The following is an 18,261-nucleotide window of genomic DNA, read 5'->3' on the forward strand; positions in this document are numbered from 1 at the left end:
CGCTCTGATGCCTTCACCCATACTGTGCCATTTACTCCTTGAAGTGCATTTCCTAAATTCAGAGAGAGACATCTAGTTCATTCCCAAGGAACATGAACATGACAGCTAGTGTTGGCAAGGTCTTGATCTCTTGAATATCAGAGGAAATGAGTCTATAAAACTAATGATCAGTACATCTTAATTATCCAAAATCCCCTATAGAGCCTCCCCAGTCTAACAAAAAGTTGCCAAGACTTGCAGTGTTACTAGTACCCTCTCTTGACTCTTGATAATCTAGATTCCTGGTTGTCTGGGTATATTGGCTGAAAAGTGAGATTCTGCGGTAATTTCTTATTACACACCACCACTACATTAATTCACTGATTAATTGACTCTATACTACTCCACTTTTTCTCTGTATAGAGAAACAAAATTCTTAAAAAAAACCTGAATACCTTTCACTTAAGACTACTTAATACGATTACTCTTCGTTATATTTATATTTCTTCACTCAGCTACTACAAAATGTTTAAGTGTTGGAGGCTGTGGATGAAATCCAAATCCAACTGAAGTCTATGGAAAAGCTCCTTTTGAGTTTCACAGAGGCAGGATTTTACCTTGTATACCAGTTTCAGGAGTTTCTAATCTCAGGAAAGAGCTGTCACAGTAGGAGTTTTGAAACCTTGAGACATGCCCTAGGTGGATGAGTCTGATAGATGCTGTGCTCAATTGGTTTAAGGACTCATGTGCAATATCTAAAAAACACTCACTATATTTCACAGGATAATTGCTTTATTATCAAACCAATGGAACATTGTCTGCTTTGTGTATCTACGGTGAATATATCAGATCAACAGGCTAAGGATGACATTTTAATGGGAGATGATGGTGGTCATGTCAGCCTACTTACAGTGACCAGTGATGACTTTGGACTGAAGCAGTCTAAAGCCAAACGAAAATCACAATTGCACGTCTTGGATTCAAGGAACTTTAAAAAGTGAGCTACTTGTAGTGAAATGATGTTACACTTTATCAGTTTTTACTGAAAAATAGAATTTGGATTCTATGTAACCTGAATGTGTGGTTAGCTTTTGCTTGTGAAAAAACCTCAATGTGACTTAACGATGAAAATGTTTAAATGAGATTGATTATTTAGCTGTTATGTAAAAGCAGTTATGTTGTTCTTAGTAGAGATCTGTGTACAGAGTTGCTATGAAATAAGATGCAATGTGCACATTTCATTAAAGCTTTACATTGGTGTGACTGTATGGCCCCCTATTAGCTGAAATTAGAACCTGCTGCTCTGCAGGCTGCAGACATACTTTGTTCCCATTTAAAGAAATTTCAGCCCAGATACTGTTCCACTTCCAGTGCCATTTACACACCTGTTGCACATCTAGGTTACTAAGTGTGATCCTAACCCATGCAATGCACTACCCATAAAACTACTAAAAAGCCTAGATTAATTAGGTACTTCCATTCTGGCCTGTAATAATTCCTAGATAATTAAGCTTGGGCTACTGCACAGACTCAGAAGCAAGGTACGATGACATCTACCAGACATTTACCTCCACTTGAGTTTTGGGTTCTCTGTCCTGGTGCTCAACCTCTGACTTGTGGGCCAGATCCAACCTGCAGAGCTGTCATCCAACCCATAGGGGTCCCATGGGTCCAGAAATTTGGCAGCAGAGGTATAGTGGCAGTTGTACTTGCCCATCCCTGGCTGCCCTGTGCTGCCTAACTGAGGTAAAGTCCTGTGATCTGGATATCATGTCCCTGCCCCTGTGCGTGGGGTCACTCTTGGCTGGATCTGAGTGCACAGAGGATCACATTCACAGACCAACCCAATGGAGAGTAAGCTGATCCCATCTGGGATCCAGCTTATGGACTGACCCTATACCACTTATCCAGCCCACAGGACAGGAAGGTTGAACACCACTGCTTTAGACCAAAAACTAGATCCATGCCAATCCAACCAAAATTCAAGGGAACTTTCCCATCTCTAGAAATAGTTAATGGATAAGATGCATAAATAACATTGGGAGTAGAACTTCCAGGGGAGTGCCCAGCTGATTAAGCCAGAGTCAGTCCTTTTGAGTTCTTGAGTCATTCACTCTTGGCTCCCAGAAGTCCAGCCATAGCAAGGGGGGAGCAGGGGGATGAGTGGGGCAACTACCCCAGGTGCCAAAGTGAAGGGGTTCCAACAAGCCTTGTCCAGCCAGAGCGGGCACAGGACAGAGCTGTGAGCAGCTCATTTTGGGGGGGTGCAGAGGTGGGGGAAGGGTGGCTTCTGCTGCTGCGTGCACTTCCAGGCAAGCATGGGGTGGGGGACATGTGCCCTCTAGATCTGTGCGCGGGGCGAGGACAGGCTGCCGCTGCAGGCTTTGCCCCATGCTCCAAACTTTGTTGCTATGGCACTGAGTCTAGCCTCAACAGGAGGAAGCAGAGGCATCCTCAGTTCTGCACAGACTGTAGCTTGTGAGTGAGTGTATTATCCTGCAAAGTGGAAGATATGGGTTTAAATCCCCTTAGGCACATAGAAACTAAAAACCAGGTCTCTCACTTCCTAGATAAGTATCGATTGGGCAAAAAATGGGAGACTCGTCTTCCTCCAGTTATTCAGTCATATTAGTTCAGGTAAATGTTTTCCCTTTTCTCTCAGCTGGATTCTGATGTGACCAAAGGGTATGATGCTGCCCATTAAAAGAGCAGGAGACATGTGCCTCAGGTAGAATAAGATCTGAGGCAACAGGCACATAGTTTAGGTGAGTAGCTGATAAGTCTTAGACATCTAATAGGCAGAATAGGATCTGGGCCTTTGTCTTCATCTCTGCTTTTTAGTGTCTGTGGGCACATCTACATGAGATGCTATGTTGCTGTAGCAATGAGCTACAATGACATAACTCATTGCTACAGTGATGTAACGTTGCCAGGCACGAATCATGATACGTGCTCATTGCTACAGTGACGTACCTCATTGCAACTGCACAGTAGGGTCAGAAATGATCTGTGCAGCACCAGGACTGTGCAGTACCAGTGGTTACTATGCACATAAACAATTGTGGCACCTAAAGCTAGAGAACTTCAGTTCTTTCTCTTCTCTTACTTTGAAGTAGAAATCGCTGAGTGTGTAATTTTACCAAGAGCCATGCAGTACTATTTAGCAGTGTCTATTAAAATATATACAAATATATCTTATATGCTAACCCCTTAATGTATATCTCTAGCATTAAACGGAAACTACATGATGACTGGGTTGTGAAAGTTAAGTACATCTCTGTCCTGAATTGTTTTGGATCCTGCTCCTTAGACAGCGTACATTCATTTGTTTTGGATGACTTAAAGAGACTAGAGGACAACAAGTAAGTAGAGCCATACATATCATATGCTGAACACAATTTGTTCACAAGGGATCACTTGTGAGATAAGTACATTACAAAATGGGATCATGATTAACATTATCTGTGGATTTTCTAAAAGATGGCTAACTAAACTAAGATATAATTGGAATTAGTCATGCAAAACTTGACAGACTGAGCCCTTATAAGGCATGCTGTGATTTCTCCCTAGGTTTTGATTCGGGAAATAAAGTTTTGTAGATGTTAAACATAAATTCTATTGAAAAAAATCTGTCCCTTTTGATTCTCATTCAAAATAATTTGATGATATTATGTGAACTGCTGTAATATCATGGTTCTAAAAAATACTGAATGCTTTCCCAAATACAGGCAGTCCTTAGACTTACGACACAATTGGTTCCTAAAAACCATGTCTTAAGATGAAACATCATAAGTTGGAACCAATTTTCCTATAGGAACAGTGTTGCAAATGGGGGATTGGTTTCTTTACAATAGTCAGTACTGCCTGCAGCTGGTAAGTGGTGGAAGGGGAGGGGAAGGGGCAGATCAATGTCCCCACAGTGAGGGAGGGACAGGAGCTGAGACCAGGGCTGGGGCAAGTGCTGCCCAGCTGGGACCAGGTGGCTCCCACCGCTGCACGCTGCTCATCTGGTGGCTCAACCAGCAGTTCCCGCTACTGCTCCTACTGCTGGTCCAGGAGGGCACAGGGGGCTGTGTGCCCCCTGGATCTGTGCAGGATGGGGTGGGTGGGGTCAGGGCTGGACTAGGCTGCGCTCCAGGTGGGCAGTGAGGGCTACGGTGAATTTTGGGGTGGCTGAAGCTCCCCCATAGCCCCCACTCTGCTGCTTGTCCTGCCCCGATCCAGGGGCACATGCCCTCCATGCTCTCAAAACCATGGCTTATCCTGGGGGCATGGGGTGGCATGGGCCGCTTGTCTGGAGGCAGCGCGGGGTGTCGATTTGCCCCCCCATGTCCCTTCCCTTCCCCTCCCCTTCCACCACTTACCAGCTGCACGCAGTATTGACTGTTGTAAAGATGAAACCCACGTGGGAACATCAAAACAGGCTGTCAATTTATAAACATTGTAACTGACATTCATCGCAACTCAAAGTCGTAAGCCGAGGGCTGCCTGTAAATACATATATGGACACTATATACATATTCTTATGCTCATTCTAAAAACACGAAATAAAACAGATATTTAAGTAAGCATTCTTGGTATTTTTTTTCAATGCGTGGGCTGCATACATAAAAGATGACTAATGAATCTCATCAATCCATGGCTAATTTTTCACAGCTAGTGAGACTGGTGGCTCTATGTAATTTTGGGTAAGGGGGTAAATTATAACAAAATGTTTAAAAAACAAAATGATATGTTCATACCTCATTTGGCAAGAATAGAAACAATGAAGAACACTTAGGTTGCACTTTTCATCTAAGAACCTTAAAGAATTGTAAATGTCAGATAAGCCTTATGATTCCTTTACAAGGTGGATTCATAGATTTATATTTTTTAAGTCTAGAAGCCGTAATTATGAGCATAATAGAGTCTTGCCTATTCCACAACACAGGCCACAAATTTTCACCTAGTGATTCCTGTTTCAGGCATGTAACTTCTGTTATGGGTATTATGTGTATTTTTTAATTGGGGGGGAGGGGAAAGTGAAAAGAGTGCCTGTGATTTGCCCAAGATCACTCACTATATCAGGAGTAGAGCCTGGAAATTGCTCAAAGGTCCAGAGAGTTGGAGAGAGGGTTAAATGGTAAAAAATATATATAATCAGAGGTATATTTGCTACCACCACACATGGTATGTATCATTAATTGCAAATGTTTCATTAGTGTCTTTTCTTTAACTGTAAATGTGTCTTGTGGTCATATAAGAAAAAAATATCCAAATTTTTCAGGAGCTAAATTACATTGTGTTTAGGCAACTTTAGAATCAAATAGATAGCAAAATAAAACTGGGAGCCTTAGAATAGCTATGCATCAAATCCTCTTGAATTGACCATTCCAAACATAATTGTGGCTCAGACATTTAATTATGAGCTGCAAACCAAATGAAGATTCCCCAATTAACCATGCAGTGTACAACTGTTGCTGTTTATTTTGGGGATAGACCTAATATATTGTAATCTTCATGGAATGGGTAATTTTATATGTGAATGGTGCTTGGAAAGTACATAGCTTCTTTCTTCATAAAGAGCTGTTGGTGGGAGGGGGATTAAGGAGGAAGGTTTTTGGGGATCAAGAAGGGCTTCTGGTTGTGAGGACCTGGGATGTGCCTGGGCTGACACTTGACCATCTGAATGCTGGAAATCCATTTGCCATCCTTAATCTAAGAGAAGGTTGGAATTGCTCATTAAATAAGAGTGACAGATTATATAACATTTCTCTATGTTTTTTTAAAGGTAAATCCTCAAAGAACCTACTAGTTGTACAGGTGACAGATTATCTGCTGTTTTACTCCTTACTTAAGAATTAAGTCTTCTCTCTGAGATACTGATCCTGCACTGAGTTTCACAAACTCACAGGATCAGGTCAGAGGGGCCATAGAGTTTATAGTCAACCACTGATTTATTCCTGTGCAGAAAAAGCAAATTATGTCTTTTAAATTTAAAAACCCTCCTAAAAGTTTATAGTCTTTGGATACTTTGTATCCAGTTTACCCCTACCCCAGTTATTGCTTTTCTGACCCATGGTTATTCCAAAGTCCAACAAGAATTAATGGAAAGAACTATCAGCTGGAACAAAAAGACAAATAATAAAAAACATCTTCACCCATTTATATGTATGGATAAATGGATGGATAGATAGTTCTGCTCTCAATGTGTGTGTGTTAATATACATATATGTGTATATATTTGTATATATGTTTTATATAGAGATATACAGAGATCAATTGATCTATCTTGATATATGCTCCAGTAAGGCTTAAGGGGCATTTCTACACATGCAAGCATCGCAGCATCAAGTGCTTTGAAAAGCACCCAACGCTGCAATGCTTACACTTATATAAGTGATGAAATGCACATCAGTACTGAGAAAATGACGGCAGCGCACTTTTGAGGTGCACCTCAGAGGTGCTTTAGTTCAAAAGCATATCGCTGACATTTTCTATGCAATGACGTGCATTGCGCCGCTTATACAACAGCACACGGTGCAGCGCAGTTTGCCTCCGCTCGATTAATCGATTCTGCTCCGAAGCAGCAGATCTCCGGCACATTGTGGGGAAAAAAAGTATGTGTATAAATGCTCAAGGTGGTCATGTGCCTGACTCTCCCACAGTCCCCTCCTGCCTGGGCACTAATTGGGCCTCCAAATCACCCCTTTCTAGTCCCACCCAAACCACTGGTGTAAAACTGTAACCCAAAAATAAGCCTTCTAGGTATAACACATTTCAGCTCAGTCTAAGCCCAAACCCCAGCTCCATTTCCTCCTACCCTGAGTCCTATTCCCCTGGAAGTCAGCAGCATTCTACTTGCACTTCTCCCCAGAGTAGTACAGGTGTCAGCCATGAGCTCCTCTGCAGCTGTCCTGCCCTGAAGCAATTTTCTCAGCAGCTCCCAGAGCCAGAGCTTCCTTGTATGCTAATGTAAGATGAGGGACTTTCTTCCACATGCTGATTGGAGTGGAAAACCTGGTCTTGTATTTGCGTAAATACCATATATATGTATATATACACACTCACGCTGATGGTAGAATTCTGTTTCACTTTATGCATGTTAACAGTGCTTTTCTAGCCATTTAAGTGCCTGTTTTGGTATTTGTGTACAGGTTGTAACACTATTGTGCATTCTGTAAAGCCCCCTTTATTAAAAAGCTCCATGATTTTAATAAAACATTGAAACTGTTGAAACCCCCATTGAATTTGGAGGGAGGAATACAAGGTGCAGAAAAGGAGAATTTGGAGGAGGCAGCATGAAGTCAGTCTGTACACATGGTTTGAATGTTAGCCTTGGTTGCAGCAGCTCTGTGAGTTTGATTTTAGAAAAATGGAGTTTTCTGATTTACTACCCAGCATGTGATACATAAAATACAGGCATAAAATATATCATATTCATGTACCAGGTGAGAGGTTGCACTTGGTTAGTATGAAACCAAGACTAACACAACCAGCCCAGTCTCTGACAGAGGTAACTGATTTTAGAATTCAGTAGTTTATCTTAAACTGAATGAAGATTGTTTGGATCAAGATGAAGCTTTTTTTTTTCTGGGACCCATATCTTCTAAATATTTTACTTCTTTTTAAAGGGCTCGTTTAACTTGACTACTATTGAGGACTCTATTGGAGGGCATGGGGCACCTTTATTAAAGGATATATTGCTTTAACCAGATAAAGAAATATTCTAATTTAATTTAAAACATACCCTAATCCAAGTTTATGACTGATAATAGCTACTGAACTTCCAAAAAAATAATTATGCACAATAGGAAAACAAATAGGAATTGTTATAGATTTTACTGACTAAACCAAAAGTTTCCTGCCTGATCAGATGATTTGTTGATTATTACAGACCTGTCAGAGAATTTTCTGTCCCAAAGGGAGTTAATGCCTTCACATATTGTGGAAAAGCAAACATTATTGTTACCGGAGGTGAGTAAAATGTTTATATTATACATGGAGATCCATGTACTTTAATAAAGAGTTGGTTGTAGAGGTTTTTTTTTTCATTAAGTAAACTTTAAAACAAATATTCGAATAGGATAAGAACATAAGTGCCATATTGGGTTAGACCAATGGTCCATCTAGCTCAGTATCTTGTCTGACAGTGGCAGAAGTGGATGCTATATAGGGAGAGCATCCAGCCAGATATCTCTAGAATGATGTATCCCCTATTCAATACCCTGCAAGGCATCCACCATTATTGGTTTAGCAATGCCAGAGGAAACATCTCCAGCCATTCTGTTCAACAGCTATCTATAGATCTATCATCTATCAATGTGTCTAGTCCCTTTTTGAACCTCGCTATGCTATCTACCCTTACCACCCCCTTGGAGCAATGAATTCTACAAGGCAATAAGTTCCACTGCCCGTTACATTAAAAAAATACTTTCTCTTGTTAGTTTCAAACCTGTCTCCTACTAATTTCAGGGGATGCCCATAACAAGATCTGGCCCCAAGGGCAACTGTGACACCCCTTGCTGGTGAAGTAACTCCTGTCCCAATTCTCGGTACCCTCCTCTTTTTACCTGCCAAAGCTTGGTATATCTTGTAATGCTTAAGGAGGCTGCCCCAGGGAACCAGAGTGAGCCTGAATCCTTCAGTTGTCTGGTGCTTCACATGCTCAACTGGCACCAGTCTTTCCCATAGGGAGCATTAATTGTGGGCTCCAGACTCCCCTATAGCCATGCCTTGTGGTTATTATTCCATATTAATTCAGAGGGGGCGCCCTGGCGCGAACACAACCTGTGGCCCCTCAGGTCTTAAAACTTTGTTTGGGTTTTGGCCTTCCGGCCTTGTCTCCATTTCCCCTGGTTCTGCCCCTCAGGGCAGGTCCATTGCCCAGACCCTTGGCCCCTAGGCCCTAGCCCTGTCTCAGCCTCTGAGCCCTGGCCCTGTCTCATGGGATATCCCAGCACCTTGGGGTCCCTGACTTAGGTAAGACTGCTTTTCATCCCAGCTCCAGCCCTCTGAGGTCCTTGACCCAGGCAAGGCTGCTCTTGGTCCCAGCTCTAGCCCCCTTGGGTCCCTAACCCAAGGCAGTTTCTATCCTGGATGACCCTCAGGTGCCCCTGTGGCATCCATACTGCCCCTGCATCCACCACCTACTCCTCCAGTGTTTAATGGTCAACAGTAGTTAAGGCCTCAGCCATTCTGAGTCACTGGTGGGTACTCATTGATTTGTATAAACTTGTCAGCACTGAAGTTCACTTGTCATTTTTTGCACTTAGCATGGGACTTGACTACCCAGAATAATTTGGTGTCATCTGCAAACTTGGAGATTTCACTATGCACCCCCATTTCCAGATCATTGATGAAAATGTTGAATAAAATTGGGCCCAGTATAGATTCCTATGGGACACTACTTTGAGATCCCTTGCTTCTGAAAAGTGACTGTTTAGTACTACCCTTTCTTTCCGATCTTTTAACCAGCTCTCCATCCATGAAAGAACTTTCCCTCCAATCCTGTGGCAGCACAACTTTTTTAAAAGACTTTGGTTAAAGAACTTATCAAAAGATTTTTGAAAGTCCAAATATATTATGTCAACTGGATCTCCCTTGCCCATCTGCTTTTTAACACCCTCAAAGAACTCCAGCAGATTAATGTAGAATTTTCTTTTACAAAAAACTGTGGTAACTCTTCTCCACAATATCATAGTTGTCCATGTGACTGTTAATTTTATTCTTTGTTATAGATTCTACCAACTTGCCAGGGATGAAAGTGAGACTCACTGGGTGCATCTATAAATGTGTTCTAATGTGAAGTAGCCTATTTTAGTGCGCATTAAAGCATCATGTAAAAAATGTGCTATTATGCTAACATGCAGTAATATAGACTACTGCACATTAAGTGTCACTTAAAAACCATGCACATTCAGTACTGTGCATTAGGACAGCCTAATGCACATTTGTTTAGTACCTCACCTTGAAGGTACAAAATGTAATGCACGTTAGAAAAAGCACTTTAGGGCGTTTGTAGATGACACTTTAATGTGGGTTTCAAGTAGGTAAACGCCTTTTGCACCGCTTTAATGCCACTGCTGTTTGCACATTCGGTAATGTATTGTGCATTAATTCCAGCTGCTGTAGCGTATTCAGCAGTGTAACATGCCTTAAATGCCTTTTGGATGCTGCAAATGAGCTTGAGGTGCTGAACAGTAAAACACCTCTGAGGAGTTTTAGTTTCCTTCCTTACATTTGCTGAGGGAAGCACCAGGCTCCATGCGGCTCATGGGCTGTGCAGGCAGACCGTGCACGCAGCCTGGCAGCAGCCTGGGTAGGCAGGCTCCACAAAAGAGGGGGAAAAAAAGAGAGCAGCAAGCCAAATAATTTTTTTCCCCTACGCAGAGCCTGCCTGCCTGCCTGAGCTGTGCAGAGGCTCTGTGCTTATGTCCATGGCTGCGGTGCCCCCTGTGGCTGCCCAAGCCAGGTGACAGCGGGCAGGTGCCACCTGTAGGGCAGGGGGCACCACTGCTGCAGAGGGGAGCACCAACTCCCCACCCTCCCAGAGCTCAGGGACCTCTCTGCCTGCCAGCAGCTCACTCTCCCCTCCCCACTGCTGGAGAGGCAGGTAAGGATTGGCCTTCGACACGGGTGTACACAACACGGGGGTTTACTTCGCCCTAAATTGAAGCGGTGTTTTTAAAATAACCACCGCTTCAGTTTAGGGAAATTAAACCCCTGTGTCATGTACAAATGCCCTTAGTGCATGTGTAGATATGCCCACTGGTTTGTAGTTCCCAGGATTACCTCCTGGCCCTTTGGAAAATGGTTGTTTTGCTGGCAACCTGTCAGTCCTCTGGCACAGAGGCCATTTGTAATGATAGGTTAGGTGCTGTTGCCAGAAGTTCTGCAGTTTCATCTTTGAGTTCCTTCAGAACTCTTGGGTGAAATGGCATTCAGTCTTGGTGACTTATTCATATTTAATTTATTGATTTGTTCCAAAACTTCTTCTCTTGTCACTTCAATGTGGTCCTACTCTTTGGACCTACCAAGGAAAGACTGATCTGGCATGGGAATTTCCCCAGTATCTTCTAAGGTAAAAACTGATGCAAACAATTTATTGAGCTTCTCTGCCACGGCCTTATGATCCCTGAGCGCACCTTTTACACCTTAGTTATCTAGTGATCCTACCAGTTCTCTCACTGGCTTCCTGCTTGTGATGTATTTTTAAAAGTTTTTATTAACTTTAGCATCTTCTGCTAGATGATCCTCAAATTCTCATTTGGCTGGCCATATTTCAGTGTTACACTTGACCTCACAGAATTTCCTCTTTTCCTCACTTGGGTACCCTTTCCATTTTTTTTTTTTGGGGTGGGGGGGGGTTGAGAGATGCCATTTTGGCTTGAATCAACTCAACTCTGCTGTTAAACCATGCAAATTATTCATAAATCATAAGGATGGGAGGAACCTCAAAGTATCATTGGGTCCAGCCCCAAATATTTTGACTCTGGTGGGACTTGAACCCACAACCTTTGAATGACACTTTATTGTAGAAGTCCAATGTGCTGTCCATTACACCACAGAGCCAGTTCTGTTTTCTGTTTTAGCTGGTATCCTTTTTGTAGTATAGCTTTATCCAAGACCCTCATATAGTATTTTTAAATAGCATCCAAGCTGCCTGCATATGTTTTAGGTTTTTGACTGCTCCTTTAAACCTAACTTCCTCAGTTTTGTGTAATTTGCTTTCCTAAAGCGGTATATCACTGTAGTGGATGTTTTGGCTTACTTCCTCTCTCTGGAATGTTGAATGTGATTATGGAATGTTGGTTGCTATTAATAAGTGGCTCACCAATGGATACCTCTTGAACCAAGTCCTGTATGTTACTCAGGACTAGGTCTAGAATTGCTTCTCCTCTTGTGCGTTACAAAGTGAGTTGTTGTAGAAAGCAGTCATTTATTACCTTCATAAATTTTATCTCTACATCTCAGTCTGATGAGGTGTTTACCCAGTCTATGTGACAATAGTTGACATCTCCCATTAATATAGTGTTCCATTTTATCAGCTTCTCTAATCTCCCTGAGCATTTCATAATCACCTTTACTTTCCTGACCACATGATCAGTAGTACAATCCTAGTACCATATTTTTTTTATTCACATATGGAATTTCTACCAGCAGGAATTCTCTGGTAGTTTTCCTTTAACATAATGTTTTTATGCTTTAATTGTAAATGCTGTCCTTAACAGTAGGACATACTAGATGAGGGTCTTGGATAAAGCTATACTACAAAAATGATACCAGCTAGAACAAGAAACAGAACTGGCTCTGTGGTGCAATGGACAGCACATTGGACTTTTACAGTAAAGTGTTATTCAAAGGTTGTGGGTTCAAGTCCCACCAGAGTCAAAGTATTTGGGGCTGGACCCAATGATCCTTTGAGGTTCCTCCCAGCCTTATGATTTATGAATAATTTGCATAGTTTAACAGCAGAGTTGAGTTGATTCAAGCCAAAATGGCATCTCTCAAAAAAAAACAAAAAACAAAAACCCCAAAAACAGAAAGGGGGTACCCAAGTGAGGAAAAGAGGAAGTTCTGTGAGGTCAAGTGTAACACTGAAATATGGCCAGCCAAATGAGAATTTGAGGATCATCTAGCAGAAGATGCTAAAGTTAATAATAAAAACTTTTAAAAATACTTCACAAGCAGGAAGCCAGTGAGAGAACTGGTAGGATCACTAGATAACTAAGGTGTAAAAGGTGCGCTCAGGGATCATAAGGCCGTGGCAGAGAAGCTCAATAAATTGTTTGCATCAGTTTTTACCTTAGAAGATACTGGGGAAATTCCCATGCCAGACCATTCCTTCCTTGGTAGGTCCAAAGAGTAGGACCACATTGAAGTGACAAGAGAAGAAGTTTTGGAACAAATCAATAAATTAAATATGAATAAGTCACCAAGACTGAATGCCATTTCACCCAAGAGTTCTGAAGGAACTCAAAGATGAAACTGCAGAACTTCTGGCAACAGCACCTAACCTATCATTACAAATGGCCTCTGTGCCAGGGGACTGTCAGGTTGCCAGCATAACAACCATTTTCCAAAAGGGCCCAGAGGTGATCCTGGGAACTACAAACCAGTGGGCACATCTACACATGCACTAAGGGCATTTGTACATGACACAGGGGTTTAATTTCCCTAAACTGAAGTGGTGGTTATTTTAAAAACACCGCTTCAATTTAGGGCGAAGTAAACCCCCGTGTTGTGTACACCCATGTCGAAAGCCAATCCTTACCTGCCTCTCCAGCAGTGGGGAGGGGAGAGTGAGCTGCTGACAGGCAGAGAGGTCCCTGAGCTGTGGGAGGGTGGGGGGGTTGGTGCTCCCCTCTGCAGCAGTGGTGCCCCCTGCCCTACAGGTGGCACCTGCCCGCTGTCACCTGGCTTGGGCAGCCACAGGGGGCACCGCAACCACGGACATAAGCACAGAGCCTCTGCACAGCTCAGGCAGGCAGGCAGGCTCTGCGTAGGGGAAAAAAATTATTTGACTTGCTGCTTTTTTTTTTTACCCCTCTTCTGTGGAGCCTGCCTACCCAGGCTGCTGCCAGGCTGCGTGCACGGTCTGCCTGCACAGCTCATGAGCCGCCTGGAGCCTGATGCTTCCCTTAGCAACTGTAGGGAAGGAAACTAAAACTCCTCAGAGGTGTTTTACTATTTAGCACCTCAAACTCATTTGCAGCATCCAAAAGGCATTTAAGGCATGTTACACTGCTGAATACGCTACAGCGGCTGGAATTAATGCACAATACACTACCGAATGTGCAAACAGCAATGGCATTAAAGCGGTGCAAAGGCATTTAACTCACTTTAAACCCACTTTAAAGTGTCATCTACAAACGCCCTAAAGTGCTTTTTCTAACGTGCATTACATTTTGTACCTTCAAGGTGAGGTACTAAACAAATGTGCATTAGGCTGTCCTAATGCACAGTACTGAATGTGCATGGTTTTTAAGTGACACTTAAAGTGCAGTAGTTTATATTACTGCACATTAGCATAATAGCACATTTTTTACATGACGCTTTAATGCGCAGTAAAATAGGCTACTGCACCTTAAAACACATGTGTAGATGCACCCAGTAAGTCTCACTTCCATATCTGGCCAGTAGGTAGAATCTATAACAGCAGCAGCCTCCCATCATCCAGCATGCAGATCAGCGACTAACACTCCCAGGAGGGCTGCGGGGCTATGCTGAACTCCTCCAGGGAGTACGGACCCCTGATCTGCACGCTGGATGACAGGAGACTGTCACTGCTGCCTTGGGCCAGAGGCAGCACCAGTCTTCCCAGTGCTGGGTGCAGGATGCACCCAGAGCCCGTCTCAGGTAGCAGGAGCAGCCTCCTGTCATCCGGCACGCAGATTGGGGGCTTGCCCGCACCCCTTGGAGGGCTGCAGGTCTGTGCCAGACTCCTAACAGGGGTGTGAGCCCCCAATATGCATGCTGGATGACAGCAGGCTGCTGCGGCTGCCTTGGTCCAGCAGCAGCACCAACCTTCCCAGCACTAGGCACGGGCTGTGCACAGCGCTGGTCCCAGGTGGCAGCAGCAGCCTCCTGTCATCCAGCCCACAGATCCAGGGGCCTGCACCCCTGGGAGGAGTCCAGCATGGCTCCACAGCCCTCCTGGGAATGTGAGCCCCTGGATCTGTGGGCCAGAAGACAGGAGGCTGCCTCTGCCAGCAAGTGTCATGAGTTTTGCTTTGAACAGTTTAAGGTGCCATTTCCCAGAAAACTCTGCACCTATCTCTGTGAAATCTGGCAGGCTTCATGGCCTCAAAAGGGGCTACTATCACTGCAATTTTCATCTGAATCAGGCAAGAAATGACTATGTTTTAGGCATTTTCATGATTCCCCATTATAGCCTATGGGCAAAATGTCGAAACAGCATTGAAACAGTCCAACAGTTTTGACGAAATGAAATAGAACAGTGCTTTTGAAACTAAACAAAACTCAAAACAAAACACTGTCCCGGCAAAACAGAAGTTGAAACAAAACGGTGCTGTTTTGCACAGCCCTATTAAGTAGTGAAGATATTATTGAGGAGCTGGTTATAGAAACCAGCTTTGGATTAAGTGATCATGTTTTGATTTAATTTAAATTAAATTAAAACACAAACAAAAAAGTCTGTAACAATAGCTTCTTTATTTCAAAAGGTTAAATTTTGATAAATGAAGGGAACTACCTAGTCAAGTACTTGACTGAAGAACTCAATCTTAAAGAAAATCTGAGTGTTTTTATATTCAAATCCAAGTTAGAAAAACTATTTGCAATTCACATTGCTAGCATGGGGAAAACATTTTGAATGAAGGGCTCCAGATCTAATGGGTTTTGCATACAGATTTTGCAATCTTCTCTTCCTATGTAGAAGGGCTAATTTTGCACACATAGGAAGAGAAAACATGGAAGATGCAACCAAAGGGTGCCATACTTTCGTGCTCCAGAAACAAACTACAGTGGTTGCTATGAAAAAGTATAACATTTCTATTTTTAAAAATATTTCAAGTAACTCACCAATGCCATATGCCACTGGATGCCCACAGGATAGATGGATAGATTTAGTACCATACCAACTTACTTACCCAGCCGGCTTTTCAATATCCAAACATTGGATAATAATGTATTAAAGTATTTGGCCAACTTATTTCACTAACTCATGCATGCCACCCTAGTGTCCAGGTGGCAAGTTCAGTAAAGGAATTAAAACCTGTTTAATGAATATAGGCAGTAGAGCCAGTAAAGTCCTATTAATTAGCAAGGCATGAAGGTGAATCAGTAGTGTGTTGTAAGTCACTAGCTAGAGTGAGTTATTCAGAAATCATTGCCCATAGCTTTTTCAGTGAAGTATACAAGCGTTTGTGGGACCAATGCATTGTGTGACTTGGCAGTAAATATAGAAAGTGAACCAAACCTTTGTAATGCAGCAACCATTATTACACACGGTGGATGCATCTACACATGTAGCCTATTTTAATGCACATTAAAACATCACTGAAGAAAAACTGCTATTTAGTTAATGCACATGTAACATAGGCTAATTTGAGAACATAAAAGTGACTCAAAATAGGAGTTAAATGCATAGATGAAAATCCTAAAAGTTGTGTAACAGGGTCTAAGTATAAGTGAAAATCAAGTTATTGGTGTAAAAAACGCACATACGTATGTATATTCATTAGGCCTGTGCAAGCTTCAGTCCATGATTCGATTTGGTGGAGATTCAGCCTGATTCGGTGGCTGGATCTCCGAATCTGAATCAAATCAGAGGACCCTTTAATCTCTCTGAATCGATTCAGAAAGGTTAGGACAGATTCAGCAATTTGGGCATAGAGACAGCTTTAAATGATTTTTCTACATGCTTCTAGATAGCAGGGACTCTGAACCCTGTGGTGCTGGGGCAGATGCCCAGCGTCCCACTGCTGCGCGGGGGGCTCCCCAGCGCGCTCGGCAGCAGACCTGGAAGTGGACCAGAAGCACTTCTGGTCCACTTCCTGGTCCACTGGGGAGCATGCTGGGGACCCCCATACCCCCTCCCCTGGCTCGGCGACTGATGCCTCCTGGATCTGGGAGGGGGGGGGGCACCCGGGGTCCCTCTGTAGCTGATCACCAGGCCGGGCGGGGGGGAGCACCAGTGGGCCCCCCAGCATGCTCCCTGGCAGACCCAGAAGTGGACCAAAAGTACTTCCGGTCCACTTCCAGGTTCTCTGCTGAGCATGCCGGGGAGCCCCACCTGCTGCTGTGGGACACTTCATCTGCCCCAGCACCGCAGTGATCACAGCCACACTGCTACCTCAAGGTATGTAGAAAAAACTTTTAAAGCTGTGCCTGTGCCGAAACTGCTGATTTGCCAAATCAACATTGAATTGTCAGATTCGGATTTGGCTGAATCAAATCAGAGACAGTGATCCGAATCAACAGATTGAATCACTATCCCTAATTTGGGCTGAATCCGAATTGAATAGGGCCCATTTCACACAGCCCTAATATTCATGCATGCTAGGCAACTGCTTCTAAAACTGTCTGAGAACGGAGTTAATGATATCTAACAGGTAGACTATTCTTTGTTTACAGGTGATGATAAAGTTCTTCGTTTATGGCATCCCAGTATAAACACCAAGCCAGTGGGGAAACTGTTGGGGCATTTATTTAGCATCATGGAGATTGTCACAAATGAAAAAGATCAGCACATTGTCAGCCTTTCCTCTGCAAAGGTAAAGTGTTTTTTTCTGAACTCCATGAAAATGATGCTAAAAGTTATGCTTTCAGTTTCTACTGATGGATATATTTTTTCTTAATGATATTCACAACATTTTTTTTATAAAATAAAAAATGTAAATGATAAAATATAATATATTGTGCACAATGCACAATGACTCTTAAAACTGGTATATAAATTACTTATGCCTGTACTATATTTTAGGTTGCAAGCAAAAACAAAGTAATTAACTAGGCAAAGGTCAGAAAAAGAGGTAAAAGGAGCAGTATTTTTATATATAATATTCCAGATCAGTGTTTTTTATACCAAGAAACAATATAGATGATTTTTTGCATAATTCTAAGTAAATTAGCAGGGGGGTTTTAGCTTTCTTCTGGATATAATGATGGTAAGAGGAGCTCAACAAACTGTAATGTAAAATGCAACAATAACTGTTATGTAATATATTACGAATGACAATTACAGAAAAAAAATCAAAATAAAATGACTTTGCTTTCTTGGCTCTTCGTTCAGAAATGAGCATTCACCATGTAAGCTTCTAAAAGCTTCATCCAACCTCTTCTATTATTTCATACTGTTTTTACCTATTGAGTTTGTTTTAAAATCTCAACTCTTAGTATAGCCAATTTTTTAATGTTATTTATATAGAAACTAGCAAAATGAGGCCTTGATCCAAATTGTAAATTATGAAAAACAGGAAAAAAATAAAATTTCTAACACTTACTTCAAAAAACTATATACATCTGCTTCAACATACTCATATAGTGAAGTATTCTGCTGCACATGGGTGAGTGTTTAAGCATTTGCTTAAATGTTCAGCTGAGTTAAGGTCTTCATTATTAAACCTTTCTGTGCGGGCCGGGGCCCAATCCCGCCGCCAAGTGTGAGTCGGGGGGGGCGATCTACGGCCTGTCTTTGCGCACGCGGGCTGTGGCCAGCAGCCCGGGCACTCGGGGTTGGAGAAAACCAGTGGCGAGCTAGAATTAGTCACAAACGCGTAGTGGTTGATTGAAAAGATTGTTTACTTACACCCAAAGATGGTAGTGGTGTAGGCTGGA

The 18,261-nt window shown here is 42.6% G+C and overlaps 1 protein-coding gene and 2 non-coding genes across 3 annotated transcripts in view; 2 read left to right on the forward strand and 1 right to left on the reverse strand.

The window, feature by feature from the left end:
• WDR64 (WD repeat domain 64) overlaps positions 1-18,261 on the forward strand; it is a 159,955-nt gene that overhangs the window by 40,380 nt on the left and 101,314 nt on the right. The window contains exons 7-10 of the mRNA XM_019500548.2: positions 762-976; positions 3,207-3,341; positions 7,856-7,935; positions 17,059-17,198. Coding sequence (XP_019356093.1) covers positions 762-976; positions 3,207-3,341; positions 7,856-7,935; positions 17,059-17,198 — 570 coding nt within the window. The remainder of the gene's footprint in view (positions 1-761; positions 977-3,206; positions 3,342-7,855; positions 7,936-17,058; positions 17,199-18,261) is intronic.
• On the reverse strand, positions 11,448-11,532 carry TRNAR-UCU (transfer RNA arginine (anticodon UCU)). The gene is given in 2 exon segments: positions 11,448-11,483; positions 11,496-11,532. It is a non-coding gene; the product is annotated as a tRNA-Arg (tRNA).
• On the forward strand, positions 12,267-12,351 carry TRNAK-UUU (transfer RNA lysine (anticodon UUU)). The gene is given in 2 exon segments: positions 12,267-12,303; positions 12,316-12,351. It is a non-coding gene; the product is annotated as a tRNA-Lys (tRNA).

Source organism: Alligator mississippiensis, chromosome 1 (genome assembly GCF_030867095.1).
Source record: "Alligator mississippiensis isolate rAllMis1 chromosome 1, rAllMis1, whole genome shotgun sequence".
Lineage (NCBI taxonomy): Eukaryota > Metazoa > Chordata > Crocodylia > Alligatoridae > Alligator > Alligator mississippiensis.